The 21,495-nt window shown below is 39.4% G+C and overlaps 1 protein-coding gene across 2 annotated transcripts in view; it reads right to left on the bottom strand.

The window, feature by feature from the left end:
- The window catches only part of mtcl2 (microtubule crosslinking factor 2), an 89,230-nt gene extending 69,909 nt beyond the window's left edge, over window positions 1-19,321 (bottom strand). For both annotated transcript variants that reach the window (XM_079359089.1, XM_079359090.1), the window contains exons 1-3: window positions 17,752-19,321; window positions 12,633-12,734; window positions 12,170-12,292 (exon numbers count right to left, since the gene is read on the bottom strand). In XM_079359089.1, coding sequence (XP_079215215.1) covers window positions 12,170-12,292; window positions 12,633-12,734; window positions 17,752-18,714 — 1,188 coding nt within the window. In that variant the 5' untranslated portion in view covers window positions 18,715-19,321. The remainder of the gene's footprint in view (window positions 1-12,169; window positions 12,293-12,632; window positions 12,735-17,751) is intronic.
- Between the last annotated feature and the right edge of the window lie 2,174 nt (window positions 19,322-21,495).

Raw genomic sequence — 21,495 nt, 5'->3', positions numbered from 1 at the left:
CTGCATGATTAGTTCTCTGCACTCTGTTTTCAAAGCCTACAATGTGTATAGGGACTCCTATTGGTTAAATAGGAACAGATTGATGTTAGTTATTTGAGCAGAGTCCACAAAGCGTGTCATCTTCATCAGCCGGAACTTTGTCTTTAATCAAGTAAAGCCTAAAAGATTATTAATTCCACTCTGGCAGGAAGTGATTCTTCATACATAATGTGGTCTTATGAACGTCTGATTGTTTTTCCCTGAAGGGGTTTATTCATTAAAAGTTTAAATGTCAAAGAGTCAAACTAGGACAAAGTCAAATCTCTGATGTCTCAAATGATAACAACGCTACAGGAAATGAAAGACAAGAGCAAAGAGTCATCTGATATCGGATTTATGGTTTAGTGGAACTAATACCATTATAATGTTTGAATATCCAAAATTTTGAAAGTGTGTTTTATCTAAATCGTATTAGGGATTACTTAAGTTATCATTGTTTGACATTTTCACCAAATGAAACTTGATTAAACATTAATGAAGCATAAAGAACTTTATGTGCATGAGTCTGAGAAATATAGGAATATTTTACAGTTAATGTTTGAGTTTAAAATCTGTTGGACTGATGAAGAAATGCTTCAGTCAAAGCTTTTATTTGGAAACATAAAGAGCCAACATTACACAACAGGATTCATTTGTGTGTTTATTATTTCTCATTGGTTATGGACATTGTGGGTTCTTGTTTACCCATAAATTTCACCTCAGGACTCCATCAAGCCCTGGCAGCATTACAACGGAATAACACTAAATATTTAGACCCATAAACCGTCAATTTCTGACAATATGCAATAGTTTCTGGTAATGCTAATCTTTAAGCAGAATTACAAGCTTTTTTCCATCACAACAAACTATTTTGTTGGCTTGCCATGTTAATATCATCAGATTTAAAATTAGGCTAACAGAGTCACTCAAACTACTGCATGAGTTTTTTTGTCTGAAGCAGCACAATCCTTTGACCTCTGGAGAGACACTGCAGAACTGTAGCAAGTTTCATGCTAAAACAAAGAAGTGGCCTTAATTGCTGACCAACAGAAGTGCTAGTATGTGAATGTTTAACAAGTAACTGGATATCCCTAACCCATTCTATTCAATCACTCATTGGCTCATAAATGTACACACGTGTCATCATGATTGTTGAGTTTAATCTGAGACCACTGAGTGATGTTGAGGTTATGTTTTCACAAATACTCCCACATGATAAAAACTTTAGCTTTAACTGAGAAAAGGATGGAAGCGTCTCAAACATACACAGAGTGGTGACCAATGGAGAAACATACAAACATATTGTTGTACTGCTCTGCACAAATGGCCAACAAGCTGCTTTCATTTGATTATATGAAAACAAGCTTGGCACATTCAAAGCACAGCAAAACTGGTGATGAAAATGACTGTGATTTCTGTACCTTACAGCGGCAGCTGTTAGGCTAACCTCACACAACTGATCATATACACACGTTTCATCGGGTAACTGATTACAACATAATTCACATATTTCACACGTACATACTGGATGCAAAAAGATCAACTTTACATCTGGATTATGTTTAACAGGTGTTACCCTGCAGAATTGTAATGAATGGGATGAATGGGAGAGAGGAAGTGTGCAGCAACTAATTGGGCAGGAGCAGCTCAATAACTACTTTTAAAATGTGCAATACTATGTGAGTTGCTGTCAGCTTAGTTTCTGTTTGTGTGTAACGTCTGATTGTTTCCTCATAACGAACTCACATTACTCACAATGGGTGTCTTCTTTGCAGAACTTCAAGGGAAACAATTTGTGATTGTGTAAATTTACTGTGTTTCAGTTTGCCTGATATCAATGTGTTTGTGCATCTTTGTGTCTGTGTGTGTGTGTGTGTGTGTGTGTGTGTGTGTGTGTGTTTGTATGAACCAATGCCAGTATGCAGCTGAGTCCCACAATGCTCCTCTGTGCTGCCTACTCTCACTCCTACCAGTAGTTCCCTGAGCTCCACCATGCTCCAATTCATGCTTCAGATCATTTTGTGGGTGTATCTGTGTGTGTGTGCGTGAGTGTGTGTGTGTTTGTGTGTGTGCATCTGTTTTAAGATTTATCTGTCATGCATGTTTCAAAAGATTCCCTTGTCTTCTTGAACTTCTATAAAACTCACTTATCTTCTAATTGTGTTACCCATGTGTTACATTGCAGGTTTATGCAATGGTTTGTCCTCAATGCTTCACTTCTCCTCTTCCATTTCTTTAATGTCGTCCTCTTCCGATCTCCTTTGTAGGTGTTTGACTCCTCATAAATGCTGTATTGTGCTTCTATGTTTAAAGGGAATCGTGAAGGAATGTAACACCATTGAAGCTTTGGTTTTACCCAGCAACAGAGCTATAGGGTGTAATTAGCATTCAGTCAGGGTGCTCACGAGCGGGGGTTGAACATGTATGTGTGACTGATTGTGTGGGTGCGTGCGTGCCTGTGGGGGTGTGTGTGTGTGTGTTAATAGAAAGTGTGTGCGTTTGACAGAGACAGCATGGAATCAGGAGAGTAAAGGAAAACCCAGAGTAACGGAGAGCAGAGGGAGTTTCTTGGCAGTTTCTTTAGTCACAAACACATAATAAACAATGCACACATGAACACACACAAACACACACTGGCCACAGGGCAAACAATAATACCATTTAACAAGTGGCAGTTAGTCATTAAATGGATCTCTTTCTTATGTGCTGAGTTTGGATGTGTTTCTATGCGTTGAACAACCAGATTCTTGTTCCTCCTGTTATCCAGCCAACACACACACACACACACACACACACACACACATACATAGTGCATGTTAAACCACTTTGATAAAATCTACAGGGAGGGAAGTCGTTGGGGAGATAACCGTTATGGAAACACAACAGCTGTGTGTGTATTTTCTTTGTGGCCTTGTATTTATCTTTGTGGTCAGGTTTTGACTTAACAGAGTGGCATTCTGTCGGTCCTAACTTCCTCAAAAGGCTATTTTAGGATAAGGGTTAGAAACAAATTGAAGTTACAATTTTTCACTATTTCATAAACAGTTCCTGAAACAAGTACCCTGTTTGTCAAAAGTCCACACAGACCAACAGCACATACAGAAATGACTTTACATCTACATCTATAGCAAAAACAAGCGCACCATTCAAACCTACATAAACTCTTTTAAAACTTAAAGCTGTTTATGTTATGTGTCGTACTTTTTATCATTGCTGTTGATTGATCAAAAGCATACGCTCACTGTGCAATAAACATGGACAGCAGAACTGCTTGCCGGTGGTGAAGCCAAGATGTTTAGCCTTTGCTCACTGGCTGCAGTAGAGGTCATAAACGCCAACTCTTCCATGTTAACAGATGGCCATTGGTGATTGATTTATCTTCAATCTATCTTTTTTCTGAGAAGGTTCTTTAATTACCTTGTTTCTTCAATTAGTTACCTGATTATACATAAAGACAAAAAGGTAAAATGTCATGATAGAAAGCTTATTTGCCACTCCTGTGTGTGTCGGGTGAGCTCCTGTGCAGCTCTGCAACCAAATGTCGGATTGTATTTGGACACCAGTGCAAATTTCCATTACAGCACCCATGACGGGGTATTTTTGCTTAATTTTTTTTTACAAAGGGGGAGGTGTGACTGCATTTCTCCTGAATACATTTTACCTTTACTGACGACAGAGAGCTGTCCTGTTTTAAGCTTAGCTTAGCACAAATGGTGAAAGCAGAGGAAAACTGTTAGCCAAAGTCATTCTTGATGCATAAGTAATAGTTTAAATGATAAAAGTGTATCAAAGACCCTTACAGAGATTTATTTTTTTATGCTTGGCTAGAATAAACATATATCATCAACTTCTCCATCCATTTTAAATTCAAGCTAAAAGACAACCTGACATCCAGCACTTTCCCTTTATTTATGGTGCACTTTCTTTATAAAGAGAGTTGCAGTATAGAGTTTATAAGATCTGTAGAGGAGAAGTGGGTAGCTAGAGTGCAGTGCCTCTAGGGAGAACTACTGTTTTGCCAATGAGCAATCACAGAGGAACTCAAAACACTCGCTAAAACATTAATGCCTTTGGTGTGGGAGGACACATGCAAACCTGTGAAAGGCTTCAGTCAGCTCTAATGGGAACATTCTTGCAGGAGACAACATTAAATAAAACGTCATTCTACTTTAAATGAATATATAACACCACTCTGGCTTTGACTGTCTCCACAAACAAACATTTTTTAAAACACTTTTTTTAAAGTCTAATTTTTGTCTCAAAGTATTTAAAAAAAAAACTTCACATGGTATTTTATACACTGATTTATAGCCCAAGAACATGGCTATTTTTGTTGTTGGATACATTTTGGTGCCATCATTTAAATTATGGATGCATAGACTTTATGTTTGAGGTTTAGCCATCAAATATTGCAGTGTTCCCACTGTGGTAAAATCATTACGTAGGACAATAAAAAACAGTTTGATAAAAAACCTGACAAAGACGCTCTTTCAGCCTATAGTTAAATAATTATTTTTAAATGTAGTTATATCATACATTGTTTTATATATATATATACATATACCTCAACACTCTTCTGTGGCTCAGATCCAGCATGTTGAGTATTAAATAACTAAAGAATGTGGCCTCATGTTGGGGAACGATGACTCCACTGAAAGTGAAAGCTCCCTGGATCTTACTGTCAGCCTTGGAGGCGGCTGTATTGTTTTTTTAATGAGCTTTAAAATGTGCTTACAAAGTGCAGCGCCCTGAAGAATTATCGACGGTGTAGTGTTTAGCTGAACCTTTAACTTTATCGGAGGCGAGTTCTGCAGGATCAGCTTTAACTTAGCTTAACAGACAGATCAGAAGTGATTTTTAAAAACCAACTTTCCCAGTCACACCAATAGTTCTTAAATAGCCTAGAATCATGAATACAACTTACAACCTAGCTTCCCTACAAACAAATGAATTTAAATATTGAAAAATAAAAACAATTTGCAGCAACAAAATCTGACAAAAAAAATCTGATGACTGAGCTTATTTCATGTATCCATGTTTTACTTGAATGTCAAATTTATCATTTCTACTGTTCCACCCTTTTTAAAAAAACATTTCTGTTGTGAAGTTTTGTTTCACATGAGACAATCCTTGCCAAATTCATCAGACAAAATTAAAGCAATCATGCAACAGACGTGCCTGTAACACAATCAACACCCTTTTACAGTTCAAAGATACACAAATGTAAAGTTAATGGGTCAAATGAAAGAATAAAAAAAATATATATTTTACTCAAGTCGACTCAAAAGAATGAACAGGAAGATGTACCGCAGAATAAGCACTGATGTTGATGTAAGGTGTTGATGCTATTGACCTTCGACATTAATCCACGGCCCTCTGACAAACATGTAGAGGATGTTACATCACATGTAATCTGCTCTGTGACTAGTTACAAAACCAGTGTGTGTGAACCATCCAGTCAAAGTGAAGAAGAGAGCCACTAACGTGACAGTGTTCTGTACAGGCTGTGATCCAGCTTACTTAAGATAAAGATAGAAAGAGACAGAAAGAGAGAGAGAGAATACAAAGTCACAAAGGGTGAAAGATGTGATGAATTCCCACTATCCTTGGCATGTCATTTGGCAGTAGTAAATATATAATCTCACCGCCAATATCACCAACTATCATCCCATCTGTCAACGTGTCCACTCATGCATACACAGGCTTACACACACTACTGTAGATACAGTACTTGATACCATGGCAGTGGTATTAGTAGCTGCAGAGAGCATGCGAAAACAGCAACAGCCAAGTTTAACACTACATTTGCCTGCTCAGTTAGCCGTCTACAGCAGTAACGTGGCACAGTTTAAAGACAAGAGGCGAACTTCATTATTGTGAAGGGTTTCAGCTTAGTCTTGTTCTGGACTGCAGCATGCACAATACAGCAGCCAAGATGCTACAGTAACAGAGTTTAGTGTAACAAGAGCAGCTTTGTCCCGCTTATTATTTACTTTGGGGACGTTAACACTCTAGTTACTTCATCCAGAGTCATGTAGAGATACTTTATCCATTTTCATATATTTGGACAGTAACGTTTGAAACATGGACAAACTTTGATCTAACCATTGTGTTACTTGAAGAAATGTTTGATTTTCTATATATTTCATTCTACTTGTTAATGAAGAGATGCGTAATCCTGTGAAAAGACAAACAGTGGATCTGAAATGGTAAAGACAGTCAACACATGCATCAGGGGAAATATTACAAATTTGTTCCTACAATGTGTGCGTGACACATAGTACAGGGGGGTGCAAGTGTGTGTCATTGAAAAAAGAGGGATAGAGGCGAGAGGAAAACTTTACTCAGGCTCATGCAGGGCTGTATGATGAGAAGGATGGGAGCTGGCCTCGCTCAGATTAATGTACCGGATACTGCTGCTTCCCAGCTCAAATCAAATAATTATGTTTGTGTATTTTAGTGTAGTGAGATTGTGTACTCTTGTGCTTCTGTATTGTGGGGACCAGAGTTTGAGTTCAAGACCTTGAACGTGAGGACATTTTGCCATTTGAATGTAAAATTTGTGGTTTAACATTAATTTGGTTGATGTTCATTTTGATTATATAGTTTGACCCATGTCCCATCTGTTAACATGAAGGAGGCAGGTTTACGATCTATACTTTCGACACACAGAAGAGGGAGCTCTAAATATTTTTTGGCTTCACTCCCATGCAGCTGTGGCTCGTTCCATCTTAAAGTATAGTGTATGATTTGAATACATCATATGGGTGCTGAAAGGAAAGGAAAGAATTATTATATGACTGGTTTTACAAACATTGAAATACGTGAAATAACTAGATGTACAGTATATTAATTATTTACATTACCAATAGTACAAGCTTGTTTTTGTTGCCATGTGCTTCAGTATAACACATAACATAAAGCTGTCATGGTTAACAGTGTAGCGTTCTCAGGTCCTCTCCTTTTTAGGTCTTTAAGAGAACAGATGGAGACGTCAATGTTCACACTGTTACCAGTCTGTGTAATAAGTAATGCTAAACACATCCTGAATCACTCTTGGTCCTAAAGTTACACAGATAAAGAAGTCATGTGTAACTATTTTCATGAAGGATTTCAGCAGACATTTTTTTATTTTTTTTTGGGGGGGGGTTTGATAACATTGGCATTGCTGGCTACTTAATAGTCGACCCTTTGTAACAAAAGTATAACTGCTGTGTCGACAGCATGGGAATCTAAACAAGTATTTCCTGTGTGTGTGTGTGTGTGTGTGTGTGTGTGTGTGTGTGTGTGTGTGTGTGTGTCCAGATGTACACAGCCTGTGGGAATGAGAGCAGTGTGTGAGTAGGACAGGAAATGATGTCAGATATTCTCATGGAGATTCTGACAGCATTAGGCCGATTTCAAACCCTACACACACACACACACACACACACACACACACACACACACACACACACACACACACCACACACACTTGCAGAGTCACATGCCAGTTGTCACAGACAAACACACACACACACACACAAACACGAGATGTCTTTAACAAAAAAAGTAGAGCATGTGATGAACATAAGTACTTTTGTCCCCAAATTTTCATGTGACAAACACACACTTCTTATTCAATGTTTTAAACATCTGTTTATCACCCTCATCAGCCCCCAGATTCTTCTTCAGTGAGAATTAAAGCTCAAATGAAAAGAAAGACAGATAGAGATCAGGATGAGGGACTGACACAGTTTGTGCGAGGGCAAATAGAGTGTGAATGAGTTCAAGCTTGTCAGTGTAAGTCTCAGTGAGTGTGCGTGTGTGTATTTGCCCGTTTTGTACATTTGCATGCCGGTGAGTCATCAAATCAGGGCCTGAATAGTAGCTAAGCCAATTTATTTGTAAAGCAGCTCAGAGCTCAGTAAGTCAAGGTCAAGTTGAATCATGGAAGAAAACTATCAATCAACATCCTGTCCAACAGTGAGAAAAAACTATGGGACATAATGAAACTGTTAACAGGCATGCTGACTCACTTTCTTTTACAATTAAAAAGCCAGTTCATTGTCATTTATTGTGCAGCCTGACATTTAGTCAAGTTTAAAACTCAAGTTTATCTTAGAATTTAAAAAAAAAAAAAACAGTTAACGTATCTAAACTGCAAAGCACATAATATATACACACAAAATATACAGCATCATTTAAATGTGTTTAATTGGGTTATTCCTTGCTTTGTTGTCAATTCCTGGCCTCTGTATCTTTTTATCTTCCATTTCTAACCTTGTGCTTCTCTTTTTTCTGTGTGTGTGTGTGTGTGTGTGTGTGTGTGTGTGTGTGTGTGTGTGTGTGTGTGTGTGTGTGTGTGTGTGTGTGTGTGTGTGTGTGTGTGTGTGTGTGTGTGACGTGTATAGTCTTCAGTGCTTCCTTTTTTTATTGATATATTGATATACTTTTCATGGCATCTGTTTTTTAACCTGTTTCCCTTTCCCTTGTCCCTTGTACTGTTTTATGTCTGACACCAGTCTGTCGTGTTTTCTGTTTTATTTGTGATTTTTTTGTCCCCAGTGTTTCTTGTCTTGTCTTACTCCCTCCCTGTCTGCGTTCGCTCTTTATTGATTGCCCCGATTGTCTTCACCTGTGTTGTTAGCCTCACCTGTGTCTGATTACAGCTGTGTCTATTTAGTCTCAGTGCTTCTTCTGTGTCAGTTCTTTTTCTCAAAAGGTTACGATAAAAAGAAAATGGACCTAAGTGCAGAACTCACAGAAGAATGTTTGATAATTACAAAAAAAGTAAAAAGGGAAAAATAAGGCCTACTTATTTTACAGCAGGTTAAACAACAGTAACTTGTGGCATTTATATTATTTCTGAGTATTCTCAACACAAAAAATGTTTCTTTCTATTTTTGGATCAAGCTTCACTGCAGTCATGAAAGTCAGATTAAACACACATGGGAGGCTTCAGTCAGTGCTTATTAGGGATATGCACATTTGGTTGACTATATTATTCCAATTAATACCGTTACGAGTCAGCCCAAACATTTCCAGACAGTTAGACATATTGTTTTAACATTTTTTTGTATTGGCTATAAGCTGTGCAGCCAAGCGCCCAGGCTGTAACTTTGGTTAACATCTATTACAACACTTCCATAATTCCCTTGTACTGAGATGTGAACAAGCACAGTGAGTGGACAGCATTGTAGGAGCAGTATAATGATATAGAATAATGAGATATAGTTGTACTCCGGTTAAATTTGTATTTAACTACTGGACTAGAGTATTAGTAACCAGCACAGATATGGACTTGCAAAGAGGACAGAAAGCTGGCATTTCCAGCACTGCTAACATTAGCCACACTTTGCAAACAGATCCCTGCAGATGCTATGATTCTTGGTTTAGCCATTGAAGCTGAACCCCCTATTTTAGCACCTTCATTAAAAAAAAGTGTCTACTTGTAATCACATACCACAAATTATCAGCGATATGTGACAAGTTAGAACAAAGATAGATTTTTCTTTACCTGTACATTTTTTTTAAATAATTTTAGAAACATATTCTTTATCAGATCAGAATTATCTCATACTGTAACTCCAACTCATTTACACAAGCCTTGGAGTCTTTTGACACAGCTGGTGTAACTGTCTTTGTCTTTCAAATAAACCTAAACAATTAGACTACGTTATGTTTCTTTCAATCTGTACTCAAAAGTAAAGCAGAAAACCTGGAAAGAGAGCTAATTAACTAAATATTGTGTTAGCATTATTGAGCAAAATTAGCATTTCAGCTGAATGTTATTGTATGTAAGTATAGAATCACTTCATGCTGTTAACAAGTGAGCTTGTTTCATGTTATGTGGTTATATGGCAATGCTACACTTTGCTTGCTTGGGTAATGTAGTTCAGGATGAATATTTGGCTGTTATGGGTTGGTAGTTTCCATATTGTTAGCTTGTTGTTGGCAGCTAGCTTGCTGTTAGCTAATTATGGCAGAGAACATAGAATAACCAGGATCTTCTTGTTGTGTTAAGACTGTGGATTCAGGGAGTAGGTGTATGTTGACTCTGGGATGCTGGAACACACTTCAGCATTTTCTCAACTCAAATTATTTTTTCACTGGAAACTTTCCTAATTTGTTTGGGAATTTGGGGGCTTTTTGTAGTTCTACTTTAAGTATTCACACTTTAATCAACTTAAAGGGCTTTTCCAGCAGAGATGAATAAGTGATGAGTCACAGAGGCAGGAGTGAGTGTCTTGTTTTTATAAGCTAAAGATAAAGCCATCAGTATAAACAAAGGAGTGACTGTGAGAGGCTTGCAAAAGAGAAGCTGAGCATGGAATTAATGCATTCATGCACACAGAAGCACATACTCATCATGGTGTAACTTGACCTGCCGTCTCAGTCTGTGGCCCCAGTGGCAAAAAGACACAATCAGCCAGATGTTGTGAGAGAGGTTTGACTCCCTGCAGTGTGTAATTTTTCCAAATCCTGTTTATAATTCTCAGCTACAAACTCCAGCTTTGTCTTTCTGTTTTTTCTTACGTTATTGCTGACCCCACTCATCCACTTTTTATCCCAATGTGTCTCTGTGTTTTTATTGATTTATGAAATACACTCCAAACGTCTTTCCTCCCAGCCTCATCCATGATTGGCTGATTTGAATTTTCAAACAGTGACCAACCCCCCCTTCCTCCCGAACACACTCAACACTCACACTCAGCAACACAGGATGAACGCTCTTCCTATCCTCTCTTTACTTCCTTCCTTTCTTCCTTCCAAAACATCCAGATGGTGAGACAGACGAAGAGAGACGGACAGCAACAGCCGGCAGAAAGTCCAAAGAGTGACATCACAGTCTCTCTCTCCTACACTCACACCCTCTCTCTCTCTCTCTGTCTCTCATTTAGAGGATATAAAGACCCCATTGTATCCTCTATGACATGGAAAATGTTGGAGGACTGTTGTGAATTTGACAGAGTGTGTCCATGGCCTGGGGTCAATGTGACAGAAAACAGCCATAGAAGCTGTAGTCTGCAGCAAGCATTTGTATATATCAGCCCTTGAAATGACTGGAATGACTATGTATGTGTATCTATAGAGTGAAGGACACTTGTAAAAGAGAGTGCTATCTTTATACCTAAACTGGTTTTTGGGGTTTTCTGTGTTTGCAGTTGGGCTACTATTATTTGTGTGGTTTAACACCCTTGGTCGATTGAGAGTCCTAATGTGGCACACAGTGCAACTATTAGTGAATAGTCATTATAACATGGGTTTTCCTTTAACAAGAGGAGACGTGACCTGACCATGTTCGCATGACTTCTAAAGTGTGAAGAAAGTGGGTCAGAAGAACTGTGTCTAAAAATACATAAACAACATTCATGTATCAACAACCAGGCAAGGTCCTTAAATCTCGAGATACTGTGATTCACTTTTAATCTGCTGGTTTTAACGCTAATCTGGTCATGCCATAACCTATACATTAGGAAAACTCTCTAGCTCAGACAACTGGTAGAAGTGTTAGGATATTATGATCACACACAGGAACTAAAAAAATCTGCTTTCTCAGTTTGATTAACTCAGATATTTATTTCATCAAAGTCAGACTAAAAACAACTGTGACTTAACGGATCAGATGTCAAAAGTTAAAGACCCCATATTATACTCTTTTTGGGGTCTATATATCTATTGTACGTGCCTACTGAAAAATGTTCACAATTGCAAATGTTGGAAAAGTGTCTGTTTTCGGCTTTGTTCTCGGATATGTCCTGCCCCTTTTACTATATTGGGAATGCTACAGTCAGTGGAGGGGAGCATGTGCATGCTACAACATGCCAGTGGGCTTGTATCAGTGGTGTCATGGGTTTGTGATGTCACAAACCCATTTTCAAAAAGGGGGGGCTAGGAAATGAGCGTTACATGCGGCTATTGTGACTGCTAACAGGAGGAGGTAGGAGAAGCCACGTTTCCGCGGACTTTAAAGAATATGTTTTGGCTGAGGTAGATTTTTGTGAAGAAGACTTGCAAAACTAAGTTTTTATTCTAGTGAATCTTGTGTTTGAAAGTGTTTAAACATAGAGACACTACCCCAAAAGCTTTACTAAGCTTTAACATCAGGTATATGGCTTTCTTCTATTCCATTTTGTGTCTTTAATCAGTCTCAATCAAATACACTTACTTTGACGTCTTGCTCCAGTGTTCGAATTAGTTCTCCATCGACCTGTCCTGTTTGAGCAACACGGAGAGAGCGCCGCTCTGCCTTCCTTAGCCGGTATTGCAGGATGCGGCAGGTCTTATTTGCCTGTGACAGTGAAGCAGAGTGAATACATGAGGTTTTACTTTTTTATGCCTTTTAAGAAAAAAAGTCTTGCACCAGCCATTAAACACTGTAGTCAAAAAATAAAGTATAGAAACAAAATAAATAGTGGAGCAAGGTTGTTTTGTATTAAACATTCAAATTGAGCTGTCGATGATGCACCAAACTTTACTTTGCCATGAGGATCTCTCTTGCCTGTTTAAAAAAATGTGATCTCTATCCGGTAATGTAACTTAAATGTTCCGATCCAATATGTCCCAGACAATCAAATCACAGACTGAATGAGAGAGTTTAACTTCTTCAGTCTGCACACCCACATCCATACCTGCTCTAGCTGTTGTCGAAGTTCCTGTAGCTGGTAAACGTCGTCTTCCATGTACATGTCTCTCATCTCCAGCATCTCAGACCTCAGCTCCTCCATCTCATCCTGGACACAATGAAGAAAAGAGACAGACTGTGAGTGCATCTTTTATTATTGGAAACGCTGTTGTGACTTCGAGCTCAGCATCTTAAACTGTAACTCGTAGTGCAGACAACATCATGTGCACATGTGGGGGTCATTAGGGAACTTTAATGTTTAACAGGAATCATTAAAGCTTTAGTAGCTTCATCAAAAATGCAAGACAATTATCATAAAAAAACTGTCCTCCATTAACCTTGTACCCATTGTTATCAATTCAATAAATCACTGCTCACTGTCATCTACTTCTCCATCATCCTCATTATGGGGATCACCATTACAACAATTAGTGTCCTCTGAAAATGAACTGTAATGTAATATTCTCTCATGTCAGATAAAAGGGGTCATCAGAAATAGAGATCTACATGTAAGTAGCAAAATGGTGAACTGAGTATTGCACGAGGACACTGTATTGATTCTTTTATCTCCCTCACAACGAGGAGGAGGGGTAGAGGAGGGTCAAAGGAGAAGACCATCAACAGTCCCACGAGGGGATTCAAAGCAAAGGACAGCAAATTCCTTCACTTTCAATAAGCAGATGTAAAAAATATATTTTTTAAAATACTTCTCAGAAATTTTAAATACTCAAAAGAAAAATCCAGAACATGTGTGTGTTACATGCATGATTCATTTCAGCCTGAACGCCTCCTTTGCATCATCCCTCTGAAAGTAACTTAAGGTGCAGCTCTTGTTTTAGCCTGTGTTTCTGCACTGACATGAACCACACCCCACATTAAGAAATCTGGGTCGCTGGGCTTCATGGGCTCCGTGAAAGAGTAAGTCGGGTGTTACACAATGATGTTCTTCCAACAGTGTGTAATGTCTGCATCGGCGAAAGTCTTTGTGCGAATGCAGAATGAGTGAGCGTGTTAGGCAAAGGGAGTCAGAGCTGCTGGGATAGTAGTAGTAGTAGAAGTGCTGTCATAATTTACTACAGTGCCGAATGTGGGTCAGCATCTGCATAGCTTGAAGAGTAGCAACAATGAGCTCTGGGAATATGTGAGTGCGTGTGTGGAAAAAGACAGCATGAAAGGTTATGAGAGTAAGTGGGAAGGGTGTGACTGTGCTGCTAGAATAAACAAGTTATTAACAAACTGCGGGGAATTTGTTCACAATTAAGCTAATGAATGTTGTCTTGCATTGAGCAAAATCTGTGTTTGTGTGTGTGTGTGTGTGTGTGTGTGTGTGTGTGTAATCTCGTGGAAGAGATTTGTTGATCAAGTTAAAATAGACTGCAGCAAAAAGAAGTCTGCACGACAACACTGACCGCTCAGTTACATTTCTGCAATACAGAGGGGAAAAAAAGAAGGAAGAAGGCACAAGACAGAAACAAAAGAACAGAAGAAAAGAAAAAAGGAAAGAAAATTCTCAACAGGTCATGAGAGGTAAAGGTAGAGAATGACATGAAACTCAAGGACAGAAAACAAGGCAGAGGAGAGGAAAGGAGGGGAGAGGAGAGAGAAAGCTGAAAGGGAATGAAAAGTAAGGAAAGGGGTTGGGGAAAGGATGGACAAAACAAGGATGGAAAAAACAGAGCATGAGGAAAATGTAGACAGGGAGGGACATACAACACGACAGTAGGGAGCGAGGACTTGAGGACACAGAACGAGGGAATCACAAAATGAATGTTGTGAGAGACAGAGAGAGAGATTTGTACCACTGACCTGCTTATCACAGCTAACTAAAGGCGGTGATTCAGTTAGTTTCTGTTTTGTGAAAACCAGACAGTCAGGAGAGTAAAATCAACCAATCAGATGTCTGTGTTTCATGAGCCAGAAAGGTTAATGTTAGAAATTAGAGCTGAGGCACATCTGCTGTGATAACAGTTCTCACTACTAGAGGACTGTAAGCTTTGTAGCATATCATGTTTTAGAGCTATAGACCAATCATATGCTATAGAAGTTCTCCAATACTCTGAGATTCTCTTTGTTGAATAAATACTATCTCTACAGCTTAGTGGTTGGTGTATGTTTTTCTTTGGGAGAAAGACAACATATACCTTGTGTTCCAAGGTATATGTAGCTAAAACAGATGGACGTATTCTCAGTCATGTCATCTAATCGTTTCTTAAGTGCAGATTTGAAGCCCAATGATTGCATTCTCCATGTTAAAAATCCTGACTTTTCAAGCTTCTTGTCCGAGTAACAGGCAAAGAGTCCACGTCCTGTTATCATCAGATTAGATGAATTCTAAAGAAATTCCCCCCCAATACAGTTTTTGCCAATAAAGACATGACCTACTAGTTTGCACCAGACTGTAAAGTTGTCTATTTCTGCAGTAAAATAAATGCCTTTTAATATGATTGTGTATGGGACTTTCAGGTCTTTTGGAGCAAGCCTCAAGTGGACATTCGCAGAACTGCAGTTGTTTTCTGAATTGGCATAATTTTTCTACCTTGAATCTTCAGAAATGATCTTCTTTCAGAACATCATCTTTTAAGAGAAAAAAAAACATCCTGAAAAGAAGACTGATAAAGATCATTTAATAAATTCTTCCTTATATGGTAATGTTAATGTTATAATTCGAAATGCAGTCAAAGTTTACAGAGTAAGAACATTTTGACAGTAGTGAGTATACTGTATGGCTGAAGGACTTCTCAGTTGACTGAGCGTCCTCACATGCTAAACTGCTTAAATGACAGTCACAGGACGCACATTCCTGATGGACCCAGAAGGCTCTGTCTCTGTGACTGTGTGAGCTTCAGCTGTAACATGATGCCAGTAGTGAAGACCTACATGTTGTTTATCATGTAGACCTGAAGAATGGCTTCTTTGTGAAGGTTTCTGCTGAGTTAGAGCTATGTCAGAACGGTGTGTGGATGGTAGGGATGACTGTGAGCATTGAGACGACAGTAAACTCTTGATTGCCTGTCACTAAACAATAATTATGATCTGTGATTAGGTAGTAAAGAATAATAATTGTGATATACTCAACGGGATTAGAACAGTTAAAAATACACAGTCGTCATACGGTAGAAACATGCACGACAAAGAGAGGAGATTGGAGTGTGCAAATCATAAGCTGAATCTCGAAATAAATCATGGAGACACACATGTTGTTTTGATCTCGATAACTGAGCAGGTGTTCTTCACAGCTGCAACAACAGACACAAGCAGTCTCACTTCACTGCGAGGCCTCCCATGAGGCTTTGGGGTGGTCCAATAAGGTAGCTCTGGTGTGATGGTGCCCTATATATTCAGGCTGTTTCTCAACATACAATAGACACACATACAAACAGCTGCAGATGTGCACCGATACTGGAATCCTGATTACACTTTAAATGAAGGGTTTTTTATGATTTAACTGAAAAACCTAGTGAGCACGGCATTACAGGATGAGATGCATTAACAGCTGATGCTGGAGGTGATTCAGTTAATTGATTCTCCTCTTGACTTTCATCCTGCACTGCTGGCTGTAGGATCCTCAGGAGGTGGCATCCCAATCATCAGAAAGAGAGGAATAAGGGAGCAGGAACTGTCTTCCCTGTTGCTATCGTTTTAACTCATGAGCTTCCATGAATGACGTATCTTCTAATGTATCCAAAAAAATATTAAAAGTCAAACATCTGAACAATTTTAAAAACAAAGAAAAGCAGTTCAAGCTCATAAATTAAGAGACTATTTATGTTAAATGATTAAATGAATATTAGAAAATTAAAATTAACTTCTTTACCAGCAAAATAAATGTCAACCTCAACCAAAGCGACACCCATTATAAAGTAATAATTTGAAGTAGTTTTTCAAAATAAAACTAATAACAAGGCAAGTTACATTATAACAAGCATGAATCCAAATGTTTTAGACACAAGGTATCAAGGTTGGTGTTTACTTGAGGTATGCTGATAAAGATGTCAATGTAAACAAATCTGTTTCTGTATACAAAAAAGAACGTTCACCTGTGAGAACCCATCGAGGACCAACTAAAATCCAAAGTCACCACAGCCATAGAGTATACCCTCTGTCTAAAATACAAGGGGGTCTTCCTTTTTGTGCCTCTGATCAATCATCCCACCCCCCTCAATCAATCCCTGATAATTATTGGCTTGTCTGGTAACTGCCAGTTAGTGCTTAGGGACGTGCTCACGTAATCAATCCTAGTCATCAATCACTCTCGAGGCAGAAAGGATCTGCTTGGCTGCTGGATCTGTGTATTTTACATCTCATTGTCTGCGGGTGTGAGAGCGGTGAGATGCCTTTAGTGTCAGGAATCAGATGACCTGCACTCTGAATATGAGTCTGGGTATTTGTGATGAGGCACTGTTCTGAATGCTGACGTGAATAAAACAACAACATTAATCAAGTGGGTAAATGATGCTACCATTGGGCTGTTTTTCAGAATACATAATAATTAAACCTAACATACAAATGCACAGACATTTGGCATTCAGAATCAGAATCAAACGTTTTCCTTATTATTCAGGATAACATTTTTTTAACAAAGGAACACATGTAAAATTAGGCCTACAGGGTTAAACCACTGCTGAGCAAATATTTGCACAAAGGTAGAAAAGGGCAGATTCCACTGCAGGCTTTAGGGACTGACAACCCTTCAGGCTGTAAAAACATCCTCAACTCCATCACATGTACTCAGAGAAAGACAGCTGAAAACACTGCATTCACATGACATCTTTAACTTTGCAATGTTATTTCCTCTATGACATCCCATTTGAAAACAGCCATACTGAGACAACAAGGCATGTTTTGCTCATTTGCTGCTGAGATGCAAACGACTCATAACATCATCATCATCATCCATGTATAAGTTGATTTTGATGGCGACTTAAAGTATCTTAAGATGCCTTTTGAACCAGTAAGAGTGCACATAATCTATACAGCCTGAAACTGAGGGAGGATTATTGGCATGCATCTAGTTGGAATTAATAAAACTATATAATTTGTCTATTTAAGGCTGGACAGCCTGGGGTGCAATCAAGAAGGTAACTTTCAAGAAATCGTAATTACAAACGACACGACAGTGGACTTACTTTGAGGTAATCATTCTCAGATCTTAACTCTTCTATCTCCCGGACAAACTCCTCGTGCATGCCGTCCATAAACTCCTCTGTGAGGTCTGAGAAAGCCAGGGATGTACTGGCTGGCACCCTGCTGTCAAACGAGGTGACCGAGCGCTCTTCTCCAGGGGAAATGCTCCCTTCTCCTGTTTCCACAGCCACGGAGAGCCGGTCCTTGCAGTCCTTCTCCGCATTGGATGAAAAGGTCTTACAGGCGGCTTGTAGGCTCGCTCTGTCCGCCAACACACCATCCCTGAGCGGCTTGTCTCCATCCTGCCCTCCACCCCGGCTGCTCCTGGATTCTGCATCACTGCTAACAGCATCCGTAGAGAGCTTGTTTTCCTCCGAGGCACAGTCTGATAGCTCGGAGCTGCTGTCGGTTGGGGACAGTTTCCCAGTGGCGCAGCCAGAATCCTTGGATAAGTCGTCTGATCCAATGCTGGCGTCGGACACCTTCCTCCTCCCTCCGGCGCTCTTGGCCCCTTTCGCCACCGAGGACTTGGACAAAGCGCCCGAGGAGGTGGAGGATTTGCTCGATAGTTTTTTCTCTGCTTTACTGTCCTTCCCTGAAATGCTCCCCACGGGGCTCCGCCTGGAAATGCGGCTACCCAGGTGGATGGCGCCCGGCTTTACGCTTAGAGTCGGGGTCCCTATCCCTCCGCGGATCTTCGTGAGGGACCACCCGGCTACATCCTTCGGTCTGGCCGGGGATGGAGCCCGGTTAACCTTCTTCTTCCCGCCCTGAGGCTGGCTGGACGGCGTCGCAGAGAGCTCCGCGGATTCAGGCTGCTCCATACCGGCCACCGCGTGCTGCGAGCCCTCCGTCCCGCCTCCGCTTTCCATCTTCTGCCGGAGATGGAGTCTCCGTTCCTTGGGCGAGGCGAAGAAGAAGGGAGTCGCAGAGTTATTGACATCAACCTCCTTTGTTTTTGTCATTCATTCCGTTAAGTCAGAAACCAGAAAAACAGAAATGAAACCTCCTATTTAGGGGAAACAGGAGGCAGAAGTTGGAGTGCGAGTAAACAACTGCAGAGCAACACAAAAGGAGGCGATCCTCACTCCACAATGAGAGCTCTACAGAGCAACAAGGCGAAGAAGCAGGAAGCAGTATCCAAAAACCACAGAGAAGCTAATTATAACCACCCTTTTCACTGTCTTTGTAGTGAATATGTTAATAATTCCGTTTTGTTCCAATAGATCCTGCCTCTTCAGAATATCTGTCTCGATGGCATGAAGTAGGACCGGCTCCTGCTCTGAGGAGTTGTGGGTGAAAACAGAGAGCCAGTGTGCTGGATCAACCCTCTCTCTCTCTCTCTCTCCCTTTCTCTCTCAGATAACGGGATGTTGCATTGGAGGTGAGAGAGAGAGAGGGAGAGGGACAGAGAGAGAGAATCTCGTGTTTGCAGCTCTCTGTCGCCACCATGGTTGGATATCAGAAGGACGGATGTGCAAGAAAACAAAGAAAAGCCTGTCAGTTTTCGGGGATGCAAAAAGCAACATCATGGCTTTTTATGCATTGCTTGAAAGCCAGGTGAATGTGCTTGATATATAATATATTATATAGTGGACCATCGTGTTATTTTTTTAGGAAAGCATGTTCCAGTGAAAAGCAGTAGAGCCTCATGTGTGACAACAAGAAAGCCCCCCCATAGATTATCCGCATGCCTTGATATTGTCAGCATTTTTTATTTTTTTGCATTTAGAATGCATCCAAACATTAGATAATTACATTTAAAACAACATTAAAATTAAAAATCAATAAAAAGTTAGCAAACCAATGTTATAAAGAAATGATAGCCTACATATTACACACAAGCAAAAATAAAATACAAAAAGAATCAAGTTAACCCTAGATTAATTGTAAACACCGTTTCTCTGATAAAATAATACTCCTGTATTTGTTGTTCCATCCACTGCATGTTTTCACAGCTGACATTAAAGCTGCCATGTAGAGTGTGTAGCTGGTTATTAAACAGACTCAAATTTAGACTACTGTTATATTTTTTGTGTAATAAAAGCAAACAAGAACATTGCTGACTGATTATTTCTACATTACTGTTATTGGAGCCTGAAACAGCTGCTGCAAGGTTGGTGTCAGGCAAAGGGTGATTACGCTCTCCAAACGGCCTTTGCTTATATTTTACACTGCAAAGACAATGAGTGATTCATTTATAAGGATTTTCTGCTGTGAATACATATTTTAAAATCATATTACTACATACTACATACTACATACCTATCTAGGCCTAATGGTCAAATATTTTTTCAATAAACATCTAATGAATTGTATGTAGTTCAGTTTGTAAAGATCATTATGTATCGAACATAACTTCTTATGGAACACAGTCAGTCTCAACATTATTTATTCACCACGTTCTGTTGTGGGAGACAAAAGCATGACTCCATTTGGGACTCTGTGTCTACATGGTAACACTGTACAGTAAGTTTTAGGTTACCTGTCCTCCCCCACCCTCTCTCGCTCGCTCTCTCTCTCTCTCTCTCAAATAAAATCCACAGGTTTTTTACATAAAAATCTTAAAAAAGCAGACATGCTGCCTCTGGTTTATCTCTCAAAAACAAATAAAAAGCGGTGACCATCACAAGTAACTAATCCATTTAGACACAAGATCATATTCTGCTGATGAAGCAGCGGGAGCCAATTAGGGTGAAATGTCTTGACCAAGAACATATCAAACATGGCTGCAGGAGCTTGGGATCGAACTCATCAGTTAAGAGATGACAGACTCTCTCTCGCCCTATTATAAGCCTATTGATATATTATTACAATTATTACAAATAACGCGAAGGTTAACTGCATATAAGCTAGAAAAAGTCAGGAGTTTACCAAATGATGGATACATCCTCTGGGAAACATGCCTGCCTGGAAAAAAAGTCAACACGTGGATTCAAGGAGATCTTTGAATATTTCACAGACATTTATTCTTTCAAGTGAAATGTTTTGCTTGCTGATGGTGCTAAAGGAACAGTCAGGGGATCTCCTAAATGTCACCTAATAGGAACAATGAATATTGTGGATGTTTGCTGAGACATGCCAACTAAAAGTCAAAATGTTTTTTCTCCAAAAACAAGTTGACCATCGCTCTTTTAATGTACTTATACTATTTTTAAACAATGTTACATTAACATCATGAATAATACACATGATCATACTGTTCCAAATGTTCCGTAAGTGCATCTTCTACAGCATGTTTCTTGGTACATACTGTATATAGACTGGGTAAGTTTCTGCAGTAGAGGAACATTATGTGATCTCCAGCTATTAACAGATGGCCTGTTTTATTATTAAAAGCTTGAAAGCAGAGTTTGATCTTCAGTCTATGACAATGTACATTTGTTAATAGCGCTCTAATAGTGATTTTCTGTAGTTGTAGTGGTTTATGAGACTGTGACCACCATCAGAGTTAAGTCTCATCACATACCCGAGGCAAGATATCGATACATTCTGTCCTGGCAGATTCGCTCTGTATGAATGATTTATGAGCTGAAATTCTAGACAGGCAAACACAGAATTAGAGCAGTTCAAATGGATTTTACCAGTGAGGCATTAGTGTTGGTGATTTTTTTATACAGCTGACCAGTATTTTCTTCAGGGTCATACTACAGTCTCCCAACCATGTGATTGTAATACGTCGGTAATGACAAAAATGCAGGATTAGGATAAAACTGATACTGATAATATTGTGCTTGGTAAATGTT

Source organism: Symphodus melops, assembly GCF_947650265.1.
Source record: "Symphodus melops genome assembly, chromosome: 13".
NCBI lineage: Eukaryota > Metazoa > Chordata > Actinopteri > Labriformes > Labridae > Symphodus > Symphodus melops.
Note: the sequence above shows the minus strand (reverse complement) of the source record. Positions and strands in the feature narration are given on the sequence as shown.